Source organism: Enoplosus armatus, chromosome 21 (genome assembly GCF_043641665.1).
Source record: "Enoplosus armatus isolate fEnoArm2 chromosome 21, fEnoArm2.hap1, whole genome shotgun sequence".
Lineage (NCBI taxonomy): Eukaryota > Metazoa > Chordata > Actinopteri > Centrarchiformes > Enoplosidae > Enoplosus > Enoplosus armatus.
In genome coordinates this window covers 17506282-17530322 of record NC_092200.1, presented here as the reverse complement: position 1 = coordinate 17530322, position 24041 = coordinate 17506282, and the positions used below count along the sequence as shown (strand labels likewise).

The following is a 24041-nucleotide window of genomic DNA, read 5'->3' as shown; positions in this document are numbered from 1 at the left end:
TCAGACAGAAAGAGAGACAAAAGAGGGGGACAGAAATCACAGGACAAAGAAGCGAGAGAGAACTTTGAGTCACCTAACGCATCTCCCCGGGGGAGGATCTCAGCTATTTTGGCGTCTTTAATGTGCAGGTGAATGTCTATGGTGGTAAATATGAGGCCGCGCAGCACGTTCCATTTTGCTTTTAATGTGCAAAAAGTAAAAAGGAGACAAAAGAGCTTTTGCTTTGTCATGATGCTTGAGGAAACCCTCTGAGACCCTGAACTGCTGCCCAAAGGCCAACAGTAGAGGAGACAGACTACATCCAGCAGTGTGTCTGAGTGCAACTGTGTACTTTCAAGGTCTACTTTCCCTTTTCAATGCGCAAGATTCCACACACGTTTTTAAGGAGGACATAGAAATTGTAAAACAGCCCCCCCCCCCCCGCCAGTCGTTTTAGCTTAGTTAGATTAAGTGGTGTATAACTGCCCTGTCACTGAAATAAGTATGCCGGTGTCATTGCCGTGAATGTGCTAATGAATGATCAGTCATTGCGCCAAGAATACGCGACATGTATCCGATCACTCCAGGCTGGCGGCTGGTGAAGGGGGGGGGGCACGAGGGAGGACAAGAGGGCAACGGGAGGACAGGCAGCAGTGGATTTGGGAACACGGAGGTTTGCGTAATTCCAAACCCCAGCTCGCCCATTAAGGCTCGGTGAATGATTATGTGGATCCCCTTCCGGTTTCCTCTTACAGTACCTCTCTCTCAGAACCTTCCACTGTAAGCCCCAGGATCATACAGCATAGTATAAAAAAAAAGTCTTTCTTTGGAGAGACTGATTTATATTTTTTTTTGTATGGTGATTTGGAGGGTGAAGCAGAGGGAGAGATTAAGTGCCGGTCTAGGGAAGACCCTTGTGGAGTTGTACAGGTGAACCGAGATCATATGTGTCATTGCAGGAGGGCTTCTTCTCTAGGAAGCAGCAGGATCTCGTGCTCTGATGTGTTCAACGGGTAAAGTTGTAAGAAAGCTCCCTACTGTCATGGCAAATGCACTATTTGTTTGTCGAGACATTGTTGTTAGATGTCCACAGTGAGGCACGTTGATGGGAGGAAGAGGGCTTGAGGTAGGAGTCTCTCTCTGTCCCGTACGCCTTTGTGTTCCAGTATGCAGTCCAGAGAGGCTCTAACAGTTAGAACATGTCAGGTAACTCCTTCAGTTCTGAATGGGCTGAGCTGAAAGAACTTCCCGAGGAATCAGTTAAATCAGCTCTCCAGCAGTCTCGCTGCCCTTCACAATGACCATAGGCCACTCAGTTCAATAGTCTCAAGAAGGCTGTTATTTGTAGGTTTCAATGCCAAGGTGTGATTTCCAAGCGTTTGGTAGGGTTTCGCCAAGCTTTGCATCGCCTGGTCCCTGAAATGTCTGTGCTCTTCATCTTCATCTTCCTTCTACGCTTCACTCAGCATTTTGACGTCAGGGATATCATTTATTTTACTGGCATTTTAGATTTGCTTCCAGTGAAACAGCATGGATGTGTAGCACATAGCGACTTTAGCTGTCATAGAAACAAGATTTAGTTATATCTAAAATGTAAATAAATTAAATAATACTGTTCTGATTGTATTCTCTAAAACTACAACCTGTGTTTTAAAAAAAATATATATATATTGTCTATAGCCTGATTGTAAATAAAGATTTGGGGTGAAAAAAGCATGCTTCCGCTGTTTCCGCCTGTCACGCGAGCCTCGTCTTGTAGCGTGTGTGAAGAGGAGCGGAGGGGAGGAAGGAGAGGAGCAGAGAGGTAACACCGTCTGCTGCCCGGTGTTTTCCTTTGTCTGCGTCTGCGTTAGCGTTTGGTGGTAGAACGCCGGCTTTAAGTCCAACTGCGACAACTGCAGCACTTTGCTTCCAGCACCTTGCTTGCTAACTCTGTGTTAGCTTGGATGTGTTAAACGGGGCTGCTACTATGTTACGGGCATGTCGACGTCTGCTTCCCCGTCATGCCCCCCCCCCCGCTGGTTGGGGTGAGGATGGGGATGGTGATGGTTAGGTGTAGCTAGCAGAGATAATTGGTTGGGGTCAGAGGCGTCGAGGGAAGGGGAAGCACGTATCGACACTACACCTGTGTAAGTGGAGGCAGACGTGTGGTGGGCGTGGCTTTTGAGGACCCATTGAGGACTAACCAGGAAGTAAACATTTTGATTACTTTGCCTCTTATTTGCCTTTTTTTTTTTTTTTAAAAACACAACAATAGAAACGGTTTGCTGGAATAAACAACAGCAACAGCAAAATCAACAAAAATACGTCACAGTATTATTCGTCTTAATTACGAAAATATTAGGGATTGGGTATCATTTTCAACGCTGCTTTTATTCCTCTCGATACCGCTTATCGGTCTGGTACCAGCTCCCGGCGCTGGAATGGAACCACTAAACGCATCACTGCCATGGTCACTGCTGATGCCTTTCAAAGTAATGTTATGTCACAGAGACATAGAGGAATGGGGCGGGAGACCTCCAGCCCCAGTGCTAATCTTGTGACATTAACATTAATAAACGCATCACAATAATACAACTTGAATGCATCTAAAGATTTCAAATGTGAGCAGATTGTGATACTGAATATGGTAGCCATACAATATAATATATAGCTTTCCAATATATTCTAGCTATACTGGCTGCCTTTTCTATCTTGCCTCATTTTGACCCATCAAATACTTAACAGCATAGGCCAGCTCTGGTTCGAATAATCAATCAGTCAATATTTATGTTAACACAGTGGCCAGATTCACATTCAAATATGCTAGATTTATCCGTTACTGTGCCATAAGGGAAGGCAAACTTTAATGATCAGTTATATTTCAATCAGGGGAGACTTGATTGAAAAAGAGTAATTCAATTAGTTTATTTGCACAATAGAAAAGTTGAAGAAATGATGAGAGGAGTCTGGCGACTAGATGCCATGAGCTGTACAGGAATATCCCCCCAAAAGGAGCGTAGACACTGGTGGTGGTCCTGGTGGTGAAGGAGTGAAGAGCAATGGCTGAAGATCTGGATGGATGGATGGGATGTGGAGAGGGACGTCTGATGAGCTCAGTGGAAGGACCCGTGGGTGCTGGATGTTTATGAAAACTGGGATATTAATCCCATAGACATCTGGAGCTCTTTAGAGAAGACAGGGTATAAAGAATCCGGAGGTTTAATTACGCCGTCTCTTGATCCGAATGCTGTTGCCTAGTTAAACAGTAGTCCAAGACGACGATTCAATGTGCTCTGTGTTGCTCCCTAAACACCCCGCGTCCTGATTAGCTTCTGTTTCACTTTCATTCTCCGTCATTGGTAATTATTTTACTGCCATTACACAGTCTGAAGAGACGCAATGCATTTTGGGACAGTAAGCTCACATCGCATACTCAGAAATCCTTGCTAATCTAGTATATATCTGTGATGTGAGACCAAATATACAAATTCTTGGAAAATATGAACAGTATATCCTGTATGCCTTCATACTTGACATGCATCAAATAAACTGATCTCATATTGTATGTGTGTATTATTCTAGTCTTAGGCCAGTTGGCCTAAAAACTTTAGAAATAAAATTCAGAACTCAATGTCACTTCATGTAAAAGTGATCTATGAATGACAAAAAGTCATAACTTTAACCAATAGATGAAGCCTGCTATGTTACATATTATACAACAATTAATTAGTGGTATGGCTACTTGATGGCTGGCAGCATTTTATCAAGTCCTAAACTCTCTTTCTCTGTGTTTTTCTCAGTTGAAACCGACGTGAAGTGGAAATCTTTCAGCATGGTACTCTAAGAAGGCATGGACCCACTCACGCAGCAGAGAAACTACCACTGTGAACAATGTGGCAGCAGTTTCAGCCAACTAAAAGCATACAGGCTACACCTGAACACCCACGCTGAAGAGACACCATACTGCTGCGACCAATGTGGGAGACATTTCAGCTACCAGAGTTCATACAGAAAACACCTGTGTGACCATACCGCACCACACCAGTGTGACCAATGTGGAAAGAGTTTCAGTCACTCACATGTTTACAAGACACACCTGTGTGTCCACGCTGGAGAGAAACCATATCAGTGTGACCAATGTGAAAAGAGTTTCAGATATGCATGTCATTACAAGAGACACCTGCGTGTCCACACCGGAGAGAAACCATACGAGTGTCACCAATGTGGCAACCGCTTCAGTTTGTTAAGTAGTTATAAGGACCATCAGCGTGTACACACCGGAGAGAAACCATACCAGTGTGATCAGTGCGGAAAGAGTTTCAGCCGCTTGAGCAATTACAAGACACACCTGCGTGTCCACACTGGAGAGAAGCCACACCGCTGTGAACACTGTGGGAAGAGTTTTCGTTTCTTGAGTGATTACAAGAGACACCTGCGTGTCCATACTGGGGAAAAGCCATACCGGTGTGAACAATGTGGGAGGAGTTTCAGTTGTGCAAGTCACTACAAGAGACACCTGCTTATCCACACTGGTGAGAAACCATACCACTGTGACCACTGTGAAAAACAGTTCACTGAGTCTAGCGATTATAAGAGACACCTGCGTACCCACAACGGTGAGAAACCATATCAATGTGAACAGTGCGGGAAGAGATACACTCATTTAAGTAGTTACAATCAGCACCTGCGCTGCCACACTGGAGAGAAACCATACTGGTGTTCTCGATGCAAACGATTATTTGCTTGGCCAAAATCTTTGAAGGTGCACCGTTGTGTTGGTGTGGAGGAAGAGAGCTTTGACTGAGTGTGGGAGTAAAAAGCTCAAGAAATGGAGGCGGAGTCCGCTACTCCCGTGCTGGACTCGGATCGCTTATCTAAGCATGAGGGATTCACAAGAAAATGATGCATGCATGCAACTATATCTAATCGATAACAGCCTGCTTACTGTTCACTCACTTAACATTTTGTCAGAGCTGTGTGAAGTTAATGCCAATTAAAATATATACATTATACATATACAATATACAATTTTGTCACAGAGCATATCTAACACTGAGAATCAGACTGGGACTGGTACCTGACCCATACTGTTCATTTAGCTCCCATGGAAGCGTTGGCTCTTTTATTCATGCTGTATGGGACTGTCCAGGGGGTTTTGGTGTTTTTTGGGGAAAGTTATTGGTACCCTTAAAAAACTAAAGGGGATACAAGAGGGGTAGTTAGATTAAACAGTCAAAATGTAATCTGCAACCTGTATTGTCTGTAATTTGTTGGTGTTGCAATAAAAATAAGTGATTAAAGAAATAGAGTCACATTGTTGTTAAACTGCCATTACATCTTTTTTGTAAAAACAAAAAAATCCTCAAAACTCTAAGTAAATGTTCGTTACCTCAGTGTGACATTCATAACAACTGTAATATGAGTGGCTTTTGATTCAACCTTTCTGCTATTACTGAGATACAAGCCTCCTCTTCCCAATGGAAGTCTGACGGCGAGAAGGAGGCTCTGCCAACATGGCTGAATCCTGCTCCTCCCCCCCCGTCTGCCGGCCACCTGCCTACCAGCGGGGCTCCTCTGCTGCAGCTCTGCTCCTGCTGCTGTGGGGAGCAGTCGTGCTCGTCCCGTCGAATAAGTATTGATAACATGCTTAGTATTTTACAAGTTCAAGGTTTTTTATTTGATGTGCACACATGACATTGTGATGCGCCATGGGGAGGACAACGGCTCTGCAGACTTTGGGCGCTTGATTGATGAAATGAGGCTGCAGAGGTAGAGGAAGTGGTCAAGAATGGTGTTGTCCACTTTCATGGTGGGCTAGGGGAGAGTAAGGTTGTCGTTTAAGGCTTTTTTTATGCCCCGGACCTGCGATAGTGTTGCTGTCCACGTACTGAAGCTCCGTGATGGTGGCGTTGCTGACTTTGCGCTTGGCCTTGAACCTATTAAGGCTGAAGAGCCTGCCGTCAGTTCTGTACAGGGTTGGGATCCTCCGTGGCAGCTCTTCGCCAATGAGGTGGAGTATGGCAGAAGTTAAGATGGCAAACAAGGGCGGTCGCAATGACACATGCCTGTTTGACCCCCCCCCCCCCCCCCCCCCCGCTTCCACAGTGAGGGTGCTGTGGCTGAGTACTGTGACTGGCATACCGTCATGTAGAGAAGCCTCAGTATTCTGATGTGCTTACCGTGCCAGCCGTACCTTGTCAGTATGTGCTCCACAGAGCCCGGCGGTCTACCATGTAAGGAATGCATAGTATTCTTGCAAGTATTTGAATGTGGGATGAGTTATGAACAAAAACACACTTGTCTTTAAAAAAAAACAAAAAAACAATGCCCTAACAATCAGAATATGTCCCAACAGTAGGATTATGATAGGTGCAATAATCGCTTTGTAAATCCAATATCATCAAGGCCGGAAAAAACAAATCCAAGGAGTGCATCCTAAGGGCTCAGCAGGAGTCCCAGCCAAACCCCGTTTTTGATCACCGATTACATTCGATTTTGTGATTTTGTCATCTGCCATCTTTCATATTCTTAGCTGCCACTGACAGCAGATTCGCCCAGCTGTGATTCACGTGCACACAACGTACAGACGGTTACTGCCACACACACACACACACACACACACACACAATGTGGCTTATTGACACAAGTCCAGATGTAAAGTGTACTCATGTTCTCTGTGTCTCTCTTGCACACACACACACACACACACACACACACGCGTATCCGTCCCTTAAGAATAGGGCAGCCCGTGGGATCTCGTTACAAACAGCGTGCCATCTGCACGCAGACAAAAACAAGGCCCGTGAGCGTCTCCTGCCTCCCCTGTAATCACTACCTCTCAGCTTCAGTCTGTCATCCCCTGTGGGCAATGTTTCTTTTTCCGCCAAACAACATTTGAGTCGCGATCATAGCTGTACACATTATGTTGTATAGCAGGCTTTAACTACTTATACATACAACACATACAATAAAGAGTCCGCTAAGCGAAGCCTGAGAGAAACAAGCTTTATGTCGGTGGTCATAGCATTTCATGTGGGGTAAAAAGGTTTCTCCAAGAGTGAAGAAAAATCATTTTCATTCATAAGCAGTATGTAGACACTTAATAAAGGGTTTACAACACACTGTATTGTAGTTGTAAGCAGATTTATGGACATTTTCTGTGTTTAATGTATTTCTCAATATTTGCATCCCCTACAAATATGTGTAACTGGTAAGGAATGATTGATAACCCATACGATACATTAACATAGCAGTAATTATATTTAACATAAACAAATTCTTACAGTGTCTAATGAAATATTTATTAACTAATGATGACTTCAAATGTCTTGTTTTGTTCAACCAAAAGTCCACAACATAAAGACATTCCATTTCCAATAACACGTGACAAAGAAAACCTGCAGATTTGAGAGGCTGGAATCAGAAGATCTTTGCCTGAAACGTGACTGAAACGATGAAGGATTAGTCAATTAGTGAATGGAAACTAACTCTTTACTCAGTGTACCCACTTACTAGAATTCTGCAGGAGTTTTCAGCGGCATCTCAAGGCCTTCATCAAGGACGGAGTTTGCTCAGTTGTCACGAAGAGCGAGGAAGACGTCTTCATCGATGAATAAATACCAATTCATGATTGATAAACATAGAAAACTTGAAGACAAAATATAAATACTTTCAAATATATGATTAGCACTCTTTAACCACTCGTTACAGAAGCCTCACAAGAGGAGTTTTGGTCGTTGACAAGCACATTAATAAAGACTTTAGAGTCCTTATATATGCTAATAACTAGATTACAGTGTTGTAAGCCATGTGTGGGAACTATTACTTATTTATATACTGCTTATACATGTTAAATAAAGTGTCAATAAATTGGCTTTCTGCTTCATCGTATCAGATTTGGAAGGGCTTAAGGCAGAATATCCTCATCACATGCAGGAGCAGGTTATTCTCCTTCATGAGCACTACAACATCCCGTTTGAGGTTTTACCTGACAGGGAAAATTGGATGTATTCTTGATTTTATATAATACACACACATAACAAATAATACGCTCTTCCAAACACATGTAGGTGTGGCAGCTGGGCCTCTGCCCCTCACAGCATCCCTGTCCCTCTTACATCATGTTCCCCTCAGAGATCTGTTCAGGACCCACAGGGCCGAGGATGGGCCGCCGATGACCCGCCGCTGTCTGCTGTGACGGGGGGAGCACAATGCCACAGCAGCGGGGGACCCATTTCCGCATAAAGGCTTCACTTCATGCTATAGCGCTGACCCACATATTCTCCAGGCACGCACCGTTGGCTCCAGTAATTTCACCAACACAGCTGGAGCAGTCTTGAGGGGGGCCAGTGAGCGGCTGTCGTACAGTAAATGACTGGGATTGCTGCCATGGAAAAAAAAAAAAACTTCATCAAGGAGCGTAACTGCCTCCCCACTTTGGGTTTAGTAATCAGGAGGAAAGCAGTGACGTAACTGGCGACCTTAACATGAGCATGACACGATCATTTCTGAATAAACCTCGGTCTTAGTTCCAATTTTCTGAACTCTCAGAGGCTGAGTTTCGAGGTAAAGCGGGACTGTGAGCAGTGCTGAGAGTAGACTGGTTTTAAAAAGTGTTTTACAGTTAAGAAACTAGGCACAAAAACACAAACTCCTACAGGTATAACTGCAGAAATAACCTCTGGATGTGTGAAATGTTATTCCCATTCAAATGTATCTCCCTGACAACAACAGCCTCATCCCAGCAGCCAGTTTGTTCAGCTCCCTCCCAGAGGACAATCTCTGTGACAACAGAGTAGGACGAGAGGAGACTGTTTGTAGACTGATCCATATTTCGGATGAGTCAGGTCTAATCATGCATATTACCGGCGACTGCACAAACCTGCTCTTTTCTGTCACTCTGTTTGTCAGGGAAAAGCGCAATGACACAAATCCAAATAATAACCAAGCAGGGTTTTGTTTTTTTTTTTAAATCAAATTTAAGGTATGAATGCAATATTCATGTTCTTTTCATATCCGATGTAGTTACGCAAAAGTAAAGAAAAACAAAAATGCTAAACTTTAGCAGGCTCTCTTTTCCAGTTCAATAATAATGACCAGTTGCTACACAGGATTCTATGATTCTATTCGATTTCTGCCGGAAAAAGACGACAAAAAAATAGATGGAAAGTTAGATATGAACGGATAAATATTCATGATAAGTCTTAAATGAGTGGCTTACAGTACGACTAAGTCTGATTTATGAGATACTCGGTATGTACAGCATGAGATAGTAATCAAAATCTCATAGTTCTGATTGAGATTGAGTATTTTGTTGCTGTCATGCATAACCTTTTTTTTCCGTTCCTGGCAGAAATGGTCTTCCATAGCATTCATTCGTTTAATCTTCAATGTTCATTTTCCCCTTGACACATTCATGCCGACAGTAAATAAATGAATATTTTGAGGAGTAGAAAGAAATCCGTTTCACGTCACAGTGCTTCTCAAGAGCACTGCAACACGTACACGTCAGTTACAGAGGCAGAGCAAACGTGTCACATTCTCGTTGCAAAACTGAGATCTCTCGTTATTAATTATCCATTATCAAATATGAGGACGGCACAAAGGTGAAAGGCTGACATTCGTCACCCTGAACACCCTGCAGCTGTGGTTGTGCTGTTTAGGCCACATCTGTTCTCACCCAGCTTTTAAAAAAAAAAAAAAAAAAAAAAAAAGTAATCTGCATTTCATTTTGTCCAGACTGTCTGTCTGAACTGAGGTGATGAGTTTTCGCGGCGGATGAGTGAAACAACATGTACATGGAGGATTACAAGTTACTTGTCAGCCCCGTATTTTAGTCTTACAGCCCGAGTGTGCTGCACCCACCCTTCACGCATTCACCCAGACTCCAAAGGGCAAGATCTACACAAAGAAAGTATAAAAAAAATACGTTATACACATAAACAAAATACAAAGGCCTTCTACCTTGTACTGACATTTGTAAACAGAACTTTGTGTAGTGTGGCACTTCCTTGTAACTCCTCTGTCATTTTAATCAGGAGCTGAACTGAACTGACTTTAACTACTCAACAGAACCCCCCCCCCCACCCAAACCCCACAACGCCACACCCCTCTTACCCTCCCACCCCTCGGCCATCCAACTGTCCCGCCAGCTGTCTATTTTAGAGGTCCATGTAACACCCTTCAGGCAATTACTGTCTGAGTGGTCTGGTTTATGTGCACATTGAGATGCTTGAAAAGGAAATGACTGGGACCAAAGTCAATCAGACAGGGCAACGATCAGGGGTTGCTGTAGAAATAAATATTCCAATATGAAACTATATCAATAGATAGCTGGTATTTGTAACTTCAAATAGTCTACATCTGTGGACGGATTATGAAACAACAGGGCCCTGAACACAGACATGTAAAAGGTCTGCCACTTTTTTACTGTCTGTGGTCATTTTGCCTCTTTTTGTGGTCCTTTCTGCGTCTCTTTGTGGTTGTTTTGCGCCTGTGGTCATTTTGTTGTCTCTTTGTGGACGTTTTGTGTCTTATGGTTCGTCCAGGTTTGGTCCAGGGGACCTGGGCCTGGTACCGGCCCTGGTACAGGCCCGTTCAGTAATCCATCCATGATACTCATAAGCCAACTATCTATCCCCCCTCTGACTCTGCTAGGGGCGGCACCGAGTGGGCCAATCAGATTCTAGGGCTCCGCCCTGGACAACAATGAGAAGAGTGTCCGATCTAATAGTTTAATGGGCATGGCTTTGTGCTAAACCATATTTGTACACCCAGGAGTGTGTCTTACACGAATCCCAATCACAAAAGGTCTTTTACCGTGCCTAACGAACAGTTTTGTTATGGTGTGTTCCAGTTGTTCAGTGTAACAACCTGTTGCTTTTTACAAGGCTACTGCGTATGCATTCCCTTTGAAGGGGGTATGTTTTCGACCCTCTGTCAGAGTGACGTGAGGGTGGATTCCCCTTGAATTTGGCGAACAGATGGGTCTTTGCCCAAGGCACACTTAATTAAATTGGGGTGGAGATCTTGATCCTGGATTTCCAGCACCAGAGGATCATCTCTTTTCTACGAAACCAGCAGAGAAACTTGATTCAAAGATATCAGAAAGAGAGAAATAGCTTAAATGCAAGAGATATTTTGCCGTTGTTGTATGTATTGACAATTTAGAGCATGTCTGAAGCAGTGCCCTAGACTTTCAAGTATGTCAAGCTGAAAAAAAGTGTAGACCAGTGGTTCTCAAACTTTTTCTGTCACGAAGCTGAAAAAAGGTTCATGACCCCCCCCCCCCCCTCCCCTGCCCGGAAACATGAGAGGTCATCCTATCCTGAGGTATTGACGAACCATTTATTCTCTGCAATAGCATACTTAAGTTATTATGGCGAGGTGTCGGCAAATGACTAAACCATCACTGATTTTTTAAATTAGAATGATTTATTGAGCTTCTGTGGCAGGTTATTAATAGTGGAGGATGTACAGAGTGAGTGTTAATTACCCCATTATTTTGAGACCATTAAAGAAGCTTGTAATTAGTTTAGTGTGACATGTCAAGTACATTCAGGCAGTGCCCCATTCTGACAGGGGTGGGGTGGGGTGGGGGCTCTCTCATGTTCTATTTTCAGAGTAGGAGTTCTCTGTTTGGCTACATTGTTTTTCTAGTTGGCCTACCTCCATTTTAAAGGCACAACGCAAAGATGAATATATTTCAGAGCGCGTTTAGAGTTTAGAGATAAGAAAAGAAAATGACTTGACATGACATTAGTTCAAAAATACTTACACGACTGGAGAAAATCTTTTGGTAAAATAGTATTAGGAAAGTAGATTTTATTTCTTCTTTTTATAGTATAGCCATTTTATGTAGTCTGAAACCTATTTATAGTCTGAATTATACTATTTTATTTGATGTTTTCAGAGTGTCCAGAAAGAGGAAATTTGTTTGTTTTGTGCTAATTGCTAAAATTAGCTTGTTTTTGACGAGGTGGCTAAATGTTGTGTTTCTATAAGTTACAGAGAAGTTTAATTATGGGGAGGATGTCATTAAGTTGATTCAAATTTTAGAACTCGCTCGTTCCACAATTAAGACGTTTCAACCACTCTGATTTGCCTCTACGGATGATTGACAGCGCTCTTTGGCCCGCTCAACCAATGAGCGGAGGCCGAGGGGCGGGCACGTCTCTACTGTAATCAATCCTCTGATCGGCTCGAGAGCGTGTGTCCCGCTGTACGCTGTCCTCTGTGTGTTCGCACTCACCGAGCGTGAACCGGAGAGGTGAGCCACACGGTGCGTTCTTCCCTCCGTTAAAAGCGCGACGAGAGGGGGAGAAGAAGGAGGGACATGGGCGAAAGATTTGTGGTCGTCCCGGTGGACGGAAGAGTCGGGGTCGCCGGGGAGGGGGAGCCCTCGGACGGAGTCGTCGCTGACCCCGCACCGGACACCGGCAGCAGCGGCGGCGGCGGCGGCGTTGGCGGCGGCACAGTTGAGGAAAAAGAGGCGGGGGAGGACTCCGTGTTCGAGACTCAGGACCCCGACGCTGTGGTACCTATCCTGGAGTACAACAGGGAGCCCAACAAATACGGTAAGACAGCTGCCCGTCACAAACTCCGTGTGTCCCACTTCTTATCTCATCTGTCTGCCAGAGGATTAGCCGTCGCAGTGCACTTGGGCTGTGCTCGAGCTCCTGGAGTTATGTAATGAAGCCGGGGCGTCACTACCCCCAAAAACTGAAGCGGCGGCAAAGCGACGTCAGGTTCACCCATCGATGATACGGGTCCCAAACGGCCGGCGAACAGTCCGCCGACAGCACCGGCACACCGGTGCGGTTGCGCACGGACAGTGCCCTCGAAGATTTTGCTAGTTTAAACTTTTCCTTTCGATTAAACGGAAAAAGAAAATACGCGTTATATGAAATTATGCCTCACCCATTTGAATACATCTTAATGAGCAGGCTAACTCCCCATATACCCCCCCCCCCTAACTTGAAACAATGATGTGACTAGGTTTTGGCACTTTTATTGATTTATTTATTTATTTTTTACATAATGAAGAGCAAAAGAATATACAGCAGCAACTTGAGGTCGGCTTAACAAATCTTAATATCCTCTTATTTAAACTCCTGTTATTTACACTCACCATAGTGATCCTACAGAAAGTGGTACTGTGGTGTACTGTGTGGTCAAATCATCATCATCATCATCATCATCATCAGCTCAGTATGGGCTCTCCATTTCTAAAGGCGATTTCAACCCTGTATATGACATGATATCTCTCTTTTTTTTTTTTTTAAAAGTACCCACTGCAGGGTTACTGTTGCTGCTCCATCGTGTGGAACGTGTCTCTCGCTCTGAACCATAACTTGGCTGCAGTCTTTATTCCCAAGGCCTCGTGCGACCAGTTGCTCACAAACAAGGTGCTTCCATAGCAACAGGTTGATGGGTTAGAAGGCGCTGGAATAATTGCCTGGCACACCGGCCAAGCAAGCATGCTAAATTACAGTGTGCTGATGGGTTTAGTGTGTGCAGAGACAATCTGCTGTTTGGATTGACTGGTGGTCGTCAGAGCGCTGAGGTTTTGTTCAACTGTGTCGAGCTGCCAAAATGGGCCACTTGTTGTGGTTTCTCTTGAATATAGTTTGACCAGTCTCTTTTGATTCACACAGGCTGTTTCATATTTCATACATATATAGAATGGAAGACGGTTATCCTGAAACATATGGAGGTTTTGAGTCACAAAAATGGTAAAATATGGATGCAGAGATCTTGCCGGTGACCGTTGATTTACTGGTGAGAGAAGGGAGTGTTGCTATGGACATAGTGTGTCAGGGTGTTTTTCATTTCTGACCTCTATGTCTTTTTTTTGATTGTGGATTGCAGGACTAAGAAAATAATTCTGCTTGTATGTATGTATGTATGTATATTATGCAGCATGGGTATAAACACTGGTGTATTCTCGTCCGTAGCTTGATTCGGAGAGTAGAAATGCCGTCTTAAACCAGTACCAGTACTTAAAAGGCGTGTATCTAACTGGAAGCCTCGCCAACACAGAGCTGCAGAGCCATGAAAATGCCCTCCCCAGGATTTCCTCTTAAGGACAGGTCGGCACCTGTCTATTCAGTTTTACTGCAAAGATTGAATTTCATTCTCAATCAGATTAAGTTACCGAGAAGAAAATGGGCGTGCACGTGGACCCCATGCACTTGGAGTCGCGTGTGTGTGCGGTGCTTTGGCTTGTCACGGCCCTTGCCTTGCGAATCTAGCCCGGCAAGACAATGATAGAGCATATTGTGTGTGAGCTTTCAACGGCAAACATTTTAATCTCCTGAGTATTCGTTGTATGGCTCTGAAGAAGATTGCACCCCCTCTGTAGACACATACTCTGCGGGGTGGTGGCACAATTACAGAATGTGGCTTTGCCATATGATTGGAATTGGGGTGTTTCTGCTGTTGACAGTTAAGATCGACAAAGTTAATTAATGATGAGCATTTGCTCTTTTTGCTGCTTTATTTGGCTGTAAATTGAATATCTTCGGGGTTTGGACTGTGGGCTCTGGGTAGTTGTGATGGGTAGGCTGTTTACTGCTTTTTGACATTTTATTGACTGAACGGGTAATTGAGAGAAAAATCAATGGGTTCATTCAGAAAAATGAGAAAACTATCTTCTGCTTGCACTTGAACTAATTAAAGAAATCTTTAAATGCTGGCTAAACTGGATAATGCAAAGAGGATTTGGCTGTTTGACAGTGAATGTGATACTCAACAGACAGATTTTAGGTGGTGTATTGTTTCACGTCTGTGTCTGCAACCCTTGCTGTCATGGTAAATGCAGTTATTTAAATACAAAACCCTGTATTATCAATGGATAATGAAAACTGGACATCAGGAGTCGTGCATCACTGAGGTATCTTATTATCAAACATTGGCCCTTTATTTTGTGAGTTATTTGGCTTTCAGTTTCCTCAGTTCCTTCCTCTACTGCAGTCATTGTGTTGCCACCAACACACGACTGATAGCAGGTGACACCTGCCTGTTTTGTTGTGATCTATTTACCGCTACTGGATGCCTCTGCTAAATTCAATTCCTGGATGATGGAGTTGATAACCATAGCAGATAATGAGTCTAGATAATGTTGAGATAATGGATGGACAGGCATCTTCTGTTACAGAGGCACCACCTTTTAGTGTTCTTTAGTGTTCACAGAGCAACTTCTACGTACCCAGCAAGATTCTTCTATTTTTTTTAGCTTCATCACGACAGCTTTGTCTCAAAACAAGCACATAAATGTTCTGAATAAAGCAGACTGATCGTTGCCGGTTATGTAGACGGTCTAATTAAAGTTTTTCTTGTGTCGACTTTTGTTTTTCTCAGAGAAGAGCTCTGTTGATTTTAAAGCTCACCACGAGACTGTTATGTTGCCGTAGTCGATAAGGGGAGCTTTATTGTGCCTTCAGAGAACAGTGTTATGTGATCAAACACACAAGCATTAATATATTTCAAAGTATGACTGAACGGGGAAACTCCTCTCACTGAGGTTGCAAAACAAATGTATTAGGCGAGGTTAAGTAACAGATATTGTCAAGAGGAAGCAGTGGTTGTGAAGAAGTGGAAATTGCAAAAAAAAAAAAAAAAATGATAGTGTTGTGTGAATGATAGTGGCTGTTTGTTTCACGGGCTTCAGGCGGTCTATAAAAGTGCCTTTTGCTTGTTCCTTGTTCAGTCCTTTCGAAGCAAAGGCCAAGCTGTGAGTAAAGTAAGTAAAGTGAATATACATGAACGGTTATTGCAGGATATATGTATATTGTATATATTCTAAGTATGAAGTATATGCTCTGTGAACACAAGAGATGTAGCGAATAGCTGATGAGATCACGTGGTCGAGGTTTCGGGGGAACAGCAGAGGATGCACCCTGCTGCTTGCCTCAGTATACGCAGGATGACTAAGATTACATTTGGATTTATGGGCGATTTAGCAGGCAGTGACAGATAGACGAGGTTCTACAGGCATGAGGGTCTCCAAAAGGCGTCGGGTTTCAACGTGATGTGACAGTACGCAGAGAGCGTCTGTCAATCTATCTGTCTGTTTACACACTGGCAGATCTTTGGGGTGGGGAAACACTATTTAGGCTTGTTGCTGATCAGCCGCACAGCCGGCATTGTACTACTGCCACTTTGGCAATAATGCATGCTTCCTCTATTCAATGCTATTTAGGCTTCCCACCGTAGTCCGTGTCACTGGGGTTGCACGGTGTTCAAGCATACACCACCGTCTTTTCTCATTTGTAAAGTACGAAGCGGGTTATCAGTACTTAGTTGGATGACGGACGCTACAATTATAAACTGAAAGTGTCTGCCCAGCACAGCGGCGCAGGAGCAGCAGTCAGATTTCACTTACCACGTGACAAGATGAAGTAGACACAGTCACAATGGCAGCAGGTTTAATGTTAGAGATTAAAGTAAGCGCGCGTTTATTAAGCGGTGGGAAAATGTCCTCACCGTGGCACCCCTGGTACTATCGCAGTGGTGTTATCTATAGTTTTCATCATTTGGGATTTTCTTTATCTTGGTTGGAGATTCCTTGCAGAGAACCAGACAAAGAGATACAAATCATTATTAGTAAGAACACAGTGATGCTGCATTTAAAACAAATATTTAAATCTTCAATGTTTAATGACTTTAATGACATTCTTTTTTTTTTTTTTAAATGTGTCTCTCGGAAGTTCCTCAACTTTATCATAAGGTGTAATACAAAATTGCCACTATACCGCTATAATGTTAGGCTCACTGGTGAAGTACGAAACCAATCACACTGGCTGTGTTTTCCTATACACATAGAGTGGTAGGTTAGTTTCCATTAAAATGCAAAACCTCTGAATCGTGTTTCAGGCTGTTTAAACAACTGTTTAACTGTAACATCTGTAAGGGTGATGTCAAGGTCTTACAGTATCTTTGAGGTTAATACATGCAGTATGTGTGTGTGAATGCCTGTGATTGTCATGTGTTTTACGACGAGATGTACATCAAAAACATAAAACTTGGGGTGGGACTATTTTTCAGGTGGAGCCTGAGGTAACATGGTAAATAGTGTTCAGAATGTCCCTCGCCACGCGGCATTATGTTTGCATGCATGTGTTTGCATTCATGTTAAAAAAGATATGCACCTTGGGCTATCATGTGCCGCCCTCTGCTTTATTTGGAGCTCAGCAGTCAGCACATGGACACCAACTGGGCCGTGGCGGCCACTATATCTGCTCCTGCTCCTGTGTGGCCTCCCAGTCTGCTTCCTCCCCTTGCCAGTCCTGCGTGGGGTGTTTGTTCCAGTTGCTCCTTATTTACACGCAACACTCAGGAGAAGGGGTGTGTCCCTCGCTGGTCAGACAACACAAGGGTTTTTCAGAGAACGTTCCTCCTTTTTTGGGAAATGCACACAGACACAGTGTAGCCCGATCGTCGAAATGGCCTTTTCATCAAGTCATTTCTTTTCTTTGTTTTTGAAGGTCGGCGGTGGTGTCATGCCGTCCATCCAAAGGTCTGAATTCTGGAGTCACTACACAACTCTGCATTATCCCCTCCAGCAGCTGCAGCCTTTTTGTGCCTGCAAGTCATAAAACCTTTGACCATTTGACATTTATTATTACATTGCTTAAAGTAATACATCATACATGTATTCCTTTAAGCATATAAACATTACATTCAAGTTCCACTTATCAGTTACAGAATTCTCTAAATACCTAAACTAGTGGAGAACAGCAGTGTATCTGTATTGCCAACTCCTGTCACGGCTCTTCAGAGGCTGCTTTCTGTAGCTATCAGTACCTTTTTAAAAATAACCCCGTGTTATCCTTGTGAACTCATGACACAATGCACAAGTATATCATCATCTAAGATCCAGGGGAGGTCTTATTGTCTTTTTCACAGAGCCTTACTGTGCCGTCTCCTCTTCATTTCGTCCTTTCCTGATAGAAACTTGGTTTGAAACAATGCTACAACAGCAAGATATGGTTGGCGTGTGTGTGCGGTCCCAGGTTTTATGCTGTGGGAGCCATGTGTTAATGGTCAGCGGCAAGCTTGTAGTATAGGCCGACCAATGCTGGACTTTTGAGGCAGATTCATCCTTTTTAAAAAAAAAAGATTTTAAAGACTATAAAGACAAAAACATACTAAGCAGTTTTACAGTGTAAAAATCAACTTGACAGTATTCTCTGGTGGACAAACTATGTCATGATGACACTTACTAAATTACTTCAAACCCATTTTGGCATTTCTCTGCTGCAATTTCTTACCTATTGACCAACATATATATATATGATATATCTGCAGTAAGCGAATTGGCTGATGTTACCCTGCCTGATTTATCGGGCTAGCTCTAGCTTGAAGCACTTATATATTATATTAGGGCTGGGCGATATAGCTGAAAATGTCATCACATAAAACGTTCAATTTCAGTCGATAATCTCTTATTTTTTAATAAAGACCAGGGGGAAAAAAAGTCTATCTCCGGTACATACGGCTATCGTTTTATTGCCCAGACCTATATTAAATACCTTTTTTGAGCGCTGGCTGGATCGGAACACAGGGGCTGACAACAACAACTACCTCAAGAGTTACTTTGACTCATTACTGCAATGTATTCATCATTATGTAAACACAAAATACATCGGTTTCAGGGCCAATGCAGGCATATTTTTATTTGATTTGATTAGATTTGATTAGATTTTATTATCAGCGTAGGCGTGCACTGTTTTACATAAATAAAACATTATTTATAATATTTAATGAAGCAACTAAACAAATACTACGAACGTAAAGTACGTCAAACATTACGAATTAGTAGCTGCAGTGCAATCAAATGTAAGTGCTCAGTCTACAAAGGTACACTGAGGCCTACTTAGGTCTGCTGGATTGGTATCAGCTAAAATAAACCAGATAAAACTCGGGTCCTTTCATTAATGCACTCTACTGCGCTAGCGTTGCAGAGTAGCTCCCCTGTACGGCAGCCTACAGTGCGAGCATTTTGCTCCGTATGCGAGTGAAAGTCGGAGTGTTGCCAATGTTAAAAAACGATTTGGGCGCACTGGTGAGTGACTGGTGAGTTGAGACACAGAGGTTGGCAAAATGCACGCTGATCTCCGACGCTAATCTGTTATCTATTATCTCTCCTCTCTCCGTCTTATTAAGAAAAATCGCTGTACAAAACTTTCAGGTCGCAGCTTCTTTTCAGTCTTAGCCGGCACTGACCATCACTTTTGCCGGTTAAAATGACAAATCACGTCAGCTGTTGCTAATTAATGTTAATTCCATGAGTAACTTGATAACAGGCCAAAATTAAACTTGTCTGTTGTCGCGGTTGAAGTGCTGTCTGCAGCCGGCGTCTGTACTTGGCCAAAGATCATTTGTGGAGTGATATTCTATATATATATTCTGTATATATAAACTTTCATAAATTTCATATCATACATAATAATTTTAAGCTTATGAGTAGCTTATGTAAAGGTTTTGAATCAGGATCTTCAGTATTTGGATGAAAAATAAGGTGTGCCAAATTTAGAAGCCACAGGTGTGTATTTCAATGTGTCAGATGCACATTTGATAAACATTTGATTCAGTTTCAATTCGGGTTTATCTATATGGCGCAGTTATCTCAGGAGAGAGAGAGACGGCGAGCCGGAGGGAAGAGAACATGCAGTACATAGAGATGTAAAGTAATAGTAATGGTATTATTGTTAATAATATTAACAATAAGGAAGGAGAGACGAGAAAGTACACGAGTTAGTAACATATGTTAATGGGATAAGAATATGTACTTTATTTTAGATGAATAGGTAAATATAAGTATCGGATTGAACGCAGTATTGACAGACACCCAATAATACAGAGCTCGAATCGGAATTGGGGCCAAAAAAAAAAAAAAACCCTAAATAATAATATTGCGCACAATATCTGCTAATCAATGCACCGGACTTACTGGATATGGAAACACTGCTGCAATCGACCTGAAATCCTGCTCTTATCTCTTCTAATGCTCTGTACATAAAAGTGCAGCTAGTGTTTATTTCAGACACACAAAGCATTGTGGTCAGATTGATAACAGTGACAATTTTCCAGCAGCTGAAAGCCACCGCTACTGAACAGACACCGAACAGACGTCGTGGGAAAAACGACATAGCAGGTTCTCTACATTCGGTGTTGGTAGTCATGGGGTTTTCCAGCGCTTGGTCAGCAGTATGTATCAGGCTAAATAAAGGCACTTACTGTGAGTCATTTTGACCTTATTGCAAAAAATACTGTTACTGTACATACAGGGAGTGGACACATATACCTGAACAGATGATATAATACCCTCCAATACTATAGCATAAGTATCGAGGAGAAAATGCGCTAGGAGAAAAGACAGCCAGGTACGGCGGGTATCAGATTTCAGAAATGTGTGGGGAGACGCGCGAGTGTCATGTTCTGCCTGTTCTGAATGAAGGAGCCTAAGGATAACCTTCTTCACCCCGCCCCTGTCGCGAGCAGCCTAAAAGACTGCAGCCACAGTCAAAGGCCAGAGATGAAACCGATACAGCGGAAGCTTCAATCATTTCCAGCGTCTCTCATGACTTGCACTGAGCCGTCTGCCCAAAAAGGAACTGAGCTGACAAAACACTTGAGTCAACTTCTGTTTTTGGTCAAACTTGCTCACCGGCGAGAAAAGACAAAGCTGTTCCGACACGAGAACGACTACTAAACTTACTATTTAAACAAAGGCCCGCTTGATTGTTTATTTGTTTCAGATTGCATTGTCCACCCTGCTGCGAACTTGGTCAGGTGTCTCCGCCCTTTTAGCGAAAACCCTGTGCATTGGGCGGCATGGTGGCGCTGTGGTTAGCACTGTCGCACAGGAGGTAAAGCTGGTTAGAGTGGGGTGGGGGTTCGATCCCCGGCTGCCCTCGTCATGTCGAAGTGTCCTTGAGCAAGACACTGAACCCTAAGTTGCTCCCGATGGAGACCAGCACCTTGCATGGCAGCTCGGTCGCCATTGGTGTGTGAATGTGTGAGTGAATGGGTGAATGAGACTTAGCTGTAAAGCGCTTTGGGAACCGTGAAGGTTGAAAGGCGCTATATCAGTGAGATCATTTACCATTTATCATTAATGACGCATACGCTATTAATTAAGCATTGATCATCTCTTTCTGATGATAATGATGATTGAGATATCAACAGCTGATGATGGTCTACAGGTGACATGTGATGAATTAGTGGTACAGGCACTATGAAAATAGATGGCTGTGGGAGATGGTTGGCGTGTAACAGCAGCTGCTTTGGTACTGTTGGAACCAATCTGTGAAGTTGCACTTCTTCTTTGCGCCTCTTTTCATCGACAGGCCTCTCTAGTTAAAGCAATTCCCGGAGCCAATCAATGAGACTCAAGTTTCATTTCGTAATGTAAGCACTAAGCGTATTACCTATTTGCAGCATACAGCATTACAGCATTTACAGATAAAGGTTGAAAAGAAATGGGCAACGCATTCGCCGTCAAAAGAGAAGAAAGTGCCACCTGAGCCTTTTGTGTCAAATACAGTGTTTAATGGATGACCGGTAGGCAAGTGTGCTGTTGCCGGAGATGGTTGAGGTGTGGCTGTCCATGTATGCAGTAAAGTCATTACAGACTTGAGTGATGTTTACCTTCCCTAAGCTCATTTATTGTGGTTTATCACGACTTTGATTGTGACCAGTGGGGTTTTTCCATCGTTATTTTCAGCTCAAGCCTCGACTTTAGATTTCTCATAGAATGTACGTCTTTTGACTGCAGACTGGAGTTCACCTTCAACACCCAGCTAAGGCCTCCTTTACAGACCAATAAACAAAAGTCATGGAAATGTTTCAGAAAGGAAACTAAAAGGTTCAGTCACCGTTTCACAGTCAGACATTAGGAAAGTCTGACTAAATATATAACGGCTGGCATTGTTTCCCCTTAGTTTCACTCGAGTCTTGTTAACAAATGACCTTTCCATTTGCCAGTTTGCACCTGATTACACAGGTTACTGTTAATGCTGCTAGGTGTTTTTGATTGATTTCATTTCGAGCCTGTTGGTCTAAATGTGTACAAACTTTAGAAGAAGTAGTTTGTCCATATTTTGTCATGACGGTGACGTAACTGCTGTATTTCTGGATGTGATCAAATGGGGGCAACAGAGGGCCATTATTAGACTTCAGCTATCTGCTGTGTGACGAGAGGAGACTAGTCAAATTCAAAAACAGATCACCAGAAGCCAGTCAACGATGCAAACTAACTGGTAACTGTGACTGACATGTTGCATAGGGACTAGGCCTATTCACTGCATGTGACGGTGTAAGCTATCAAACAGCTGTGTAATCTAATTTACACATACTGAAAGTTGCATTCATATGGCTTGTGTAAGAGCACAATCTCACACAGACTAACTGTACACTACCTGCCCTGTTCCAAAAGGCATGGGGCTGAAGTAAATTATTATTGGAGTTAGTGGACCAATCCTGAGCTAAAATACTGCAGAACACTGGTCGGTGGCAGGAAATCCAGTGAGATGCCCTTGTTGCTGCATTTCTGCTGGATCTAGAAGTACAGTTTAGTATATCAGCGGCTTTCATTTACAACCATGCAGTGCAGTTTTAAGAGCAGGAAGAAGAAATAGAGAGAAGGGAAGATGCCATGTGACTCAAGGCCATGACCCAAACTCACATGACATGATGAAGAGGTGGTATTCTAGCTTGCAAGCCACCCTGATTTCCTTTTTTATATTTGTATTCATGCAATGTTTATTGTGTTTTGCACCGTTTTACACAGTGTCATTCAGTATATTGATCCACACAGGAAAGTTGTCCTTCCTCCTGCCCCCTCCAGAGGGCACTGTCAGTTATAGTGGGGATTTAGTGTATTTCTGAAAGGCTCTTGAGCAGGGCAAACGGGTGATGTTGCAGATATTTGAAATTATGTTTTCTGACTTTGCTACGCTGCTGTCAGAATGTACAGTTTAACGTTTGCTTTCTCCTAGTCCTGTAGAACAATGTGGGCTTCATTTTAGATTAATCAGGAGTAACTATGCGTTACATCATAGGTTACCTTTTTGTTTACATTTTCATCATGTGTCGTGCTTTCAGATTACATTTGAATCCAACTAATTGTATAAAATGGATCTCTCTCTTTCTTGTCTTTTTATAAACATTTTTTTTTCCCATTCTGGGCCCCCAAACATCCCTTCAGTCTAATGCATCATATAGCATCAAAACCATGACAGAGAAGGGGAGTTAGACATGAGGTCATTTAAAGATGATAAAACGTTTCTGTCCACACCCTGTTCTGTGTCCTTGGGCTGTACTTGGTGTATCTGTTATCTGCCATCCTCCCTTGTAGAATCAATCAATACATTTATTTTGGGAAGTCTGAGCCTATGGAGAAGAGGTTCAGCTCAGTTGAACTGTTCTGGGCAGATAAATTCCTCACTGTCTGTGGATTCATTATTCACATTCCTCCAGTGTCATTTCAGGTCCTTTAGTAGTTTTTATTTTGGACATTGGACATTTAAACTGCTTGCATCTTGTAGTTGTGCACAGTGGAAGTAAAAGCAGAAAAGGGGATTTCTGCAAATGTGTATTTTTTTTTTTTTTAGCTATAGAAGAACATCTTGCATTAAAACAGCATGGTTTTAAAAGTGAGGAGTGAGGGAGGAGGCAGAGAGAAATCCCCAATATCATATGATTCCAGTGAGCTTAAGCCAAATAAATGCTGGGAAAATCTGTTTGCAGACCAGCAAAAGCGTTAGGTTTACTGTATGTCTCAAACATTCCTGAAGATATTAAAAACTGGTCTGACCGACCATACACATAGTGTTACCGTCTGGTATATAAAATAACTGAGAACATTATGAACATGTAATATGTACAGGCTTCCATGTTGCCTAATTTCTCCTATGGTTTTATAGTGCTATTTGTTCATTATCTTGTTCTGGTTGACTAGGTTACCATGGATATGTCCTCGATTGGGATGGACATTCTGGATGCAGTACAATACTGAGGAACGTCACTTGTTAGGCAGTGATTAAGAATCTAACACATGGGCAGCAAAAGTTCTA

At 42.9% G+C, this 24041-nt stretch overlaps 2 protein-coding genes across 2 annotated transcripts in view; both read left to right on the top strand.

Moving 5' to 3' along the window:
* The first annotated feature begins 3811 nt into the window (after positions 1-3811).
* LOC139304650 (zinc finger protein 709-like) lies at positions 3812-5225 on the top strand. The gene is made up of 2 exons (XM_070928571.1): positions 3812-3956; positions 4032-5225. Exons 1-2 carry the CDS (start codon positions 3812-3814, stop codon positions 4763-4765), a joined length of 879 nt encoding a protein of 292 aa, XP_070784672.1. The 3' UTR covers positions 4766-5225.
* Positions 5226-12295: 7070 nt separating this feature from the next.
* slc12a7b (solute carrier family 12 member 7b) overlaps positions 12296-24041 on the top strand; it is a 53017-nt gene continuing 41271 nt past the window's right edge. The window contains exon 1 of the mRNA XM_070928409.1: positions 12296-12536. Coding sequence (XP_070784510.1) covers positions 12296-12536 — 241 coding nt within the window. The remainder of the gene's footprint in view (positions 12537-24041) is intronic.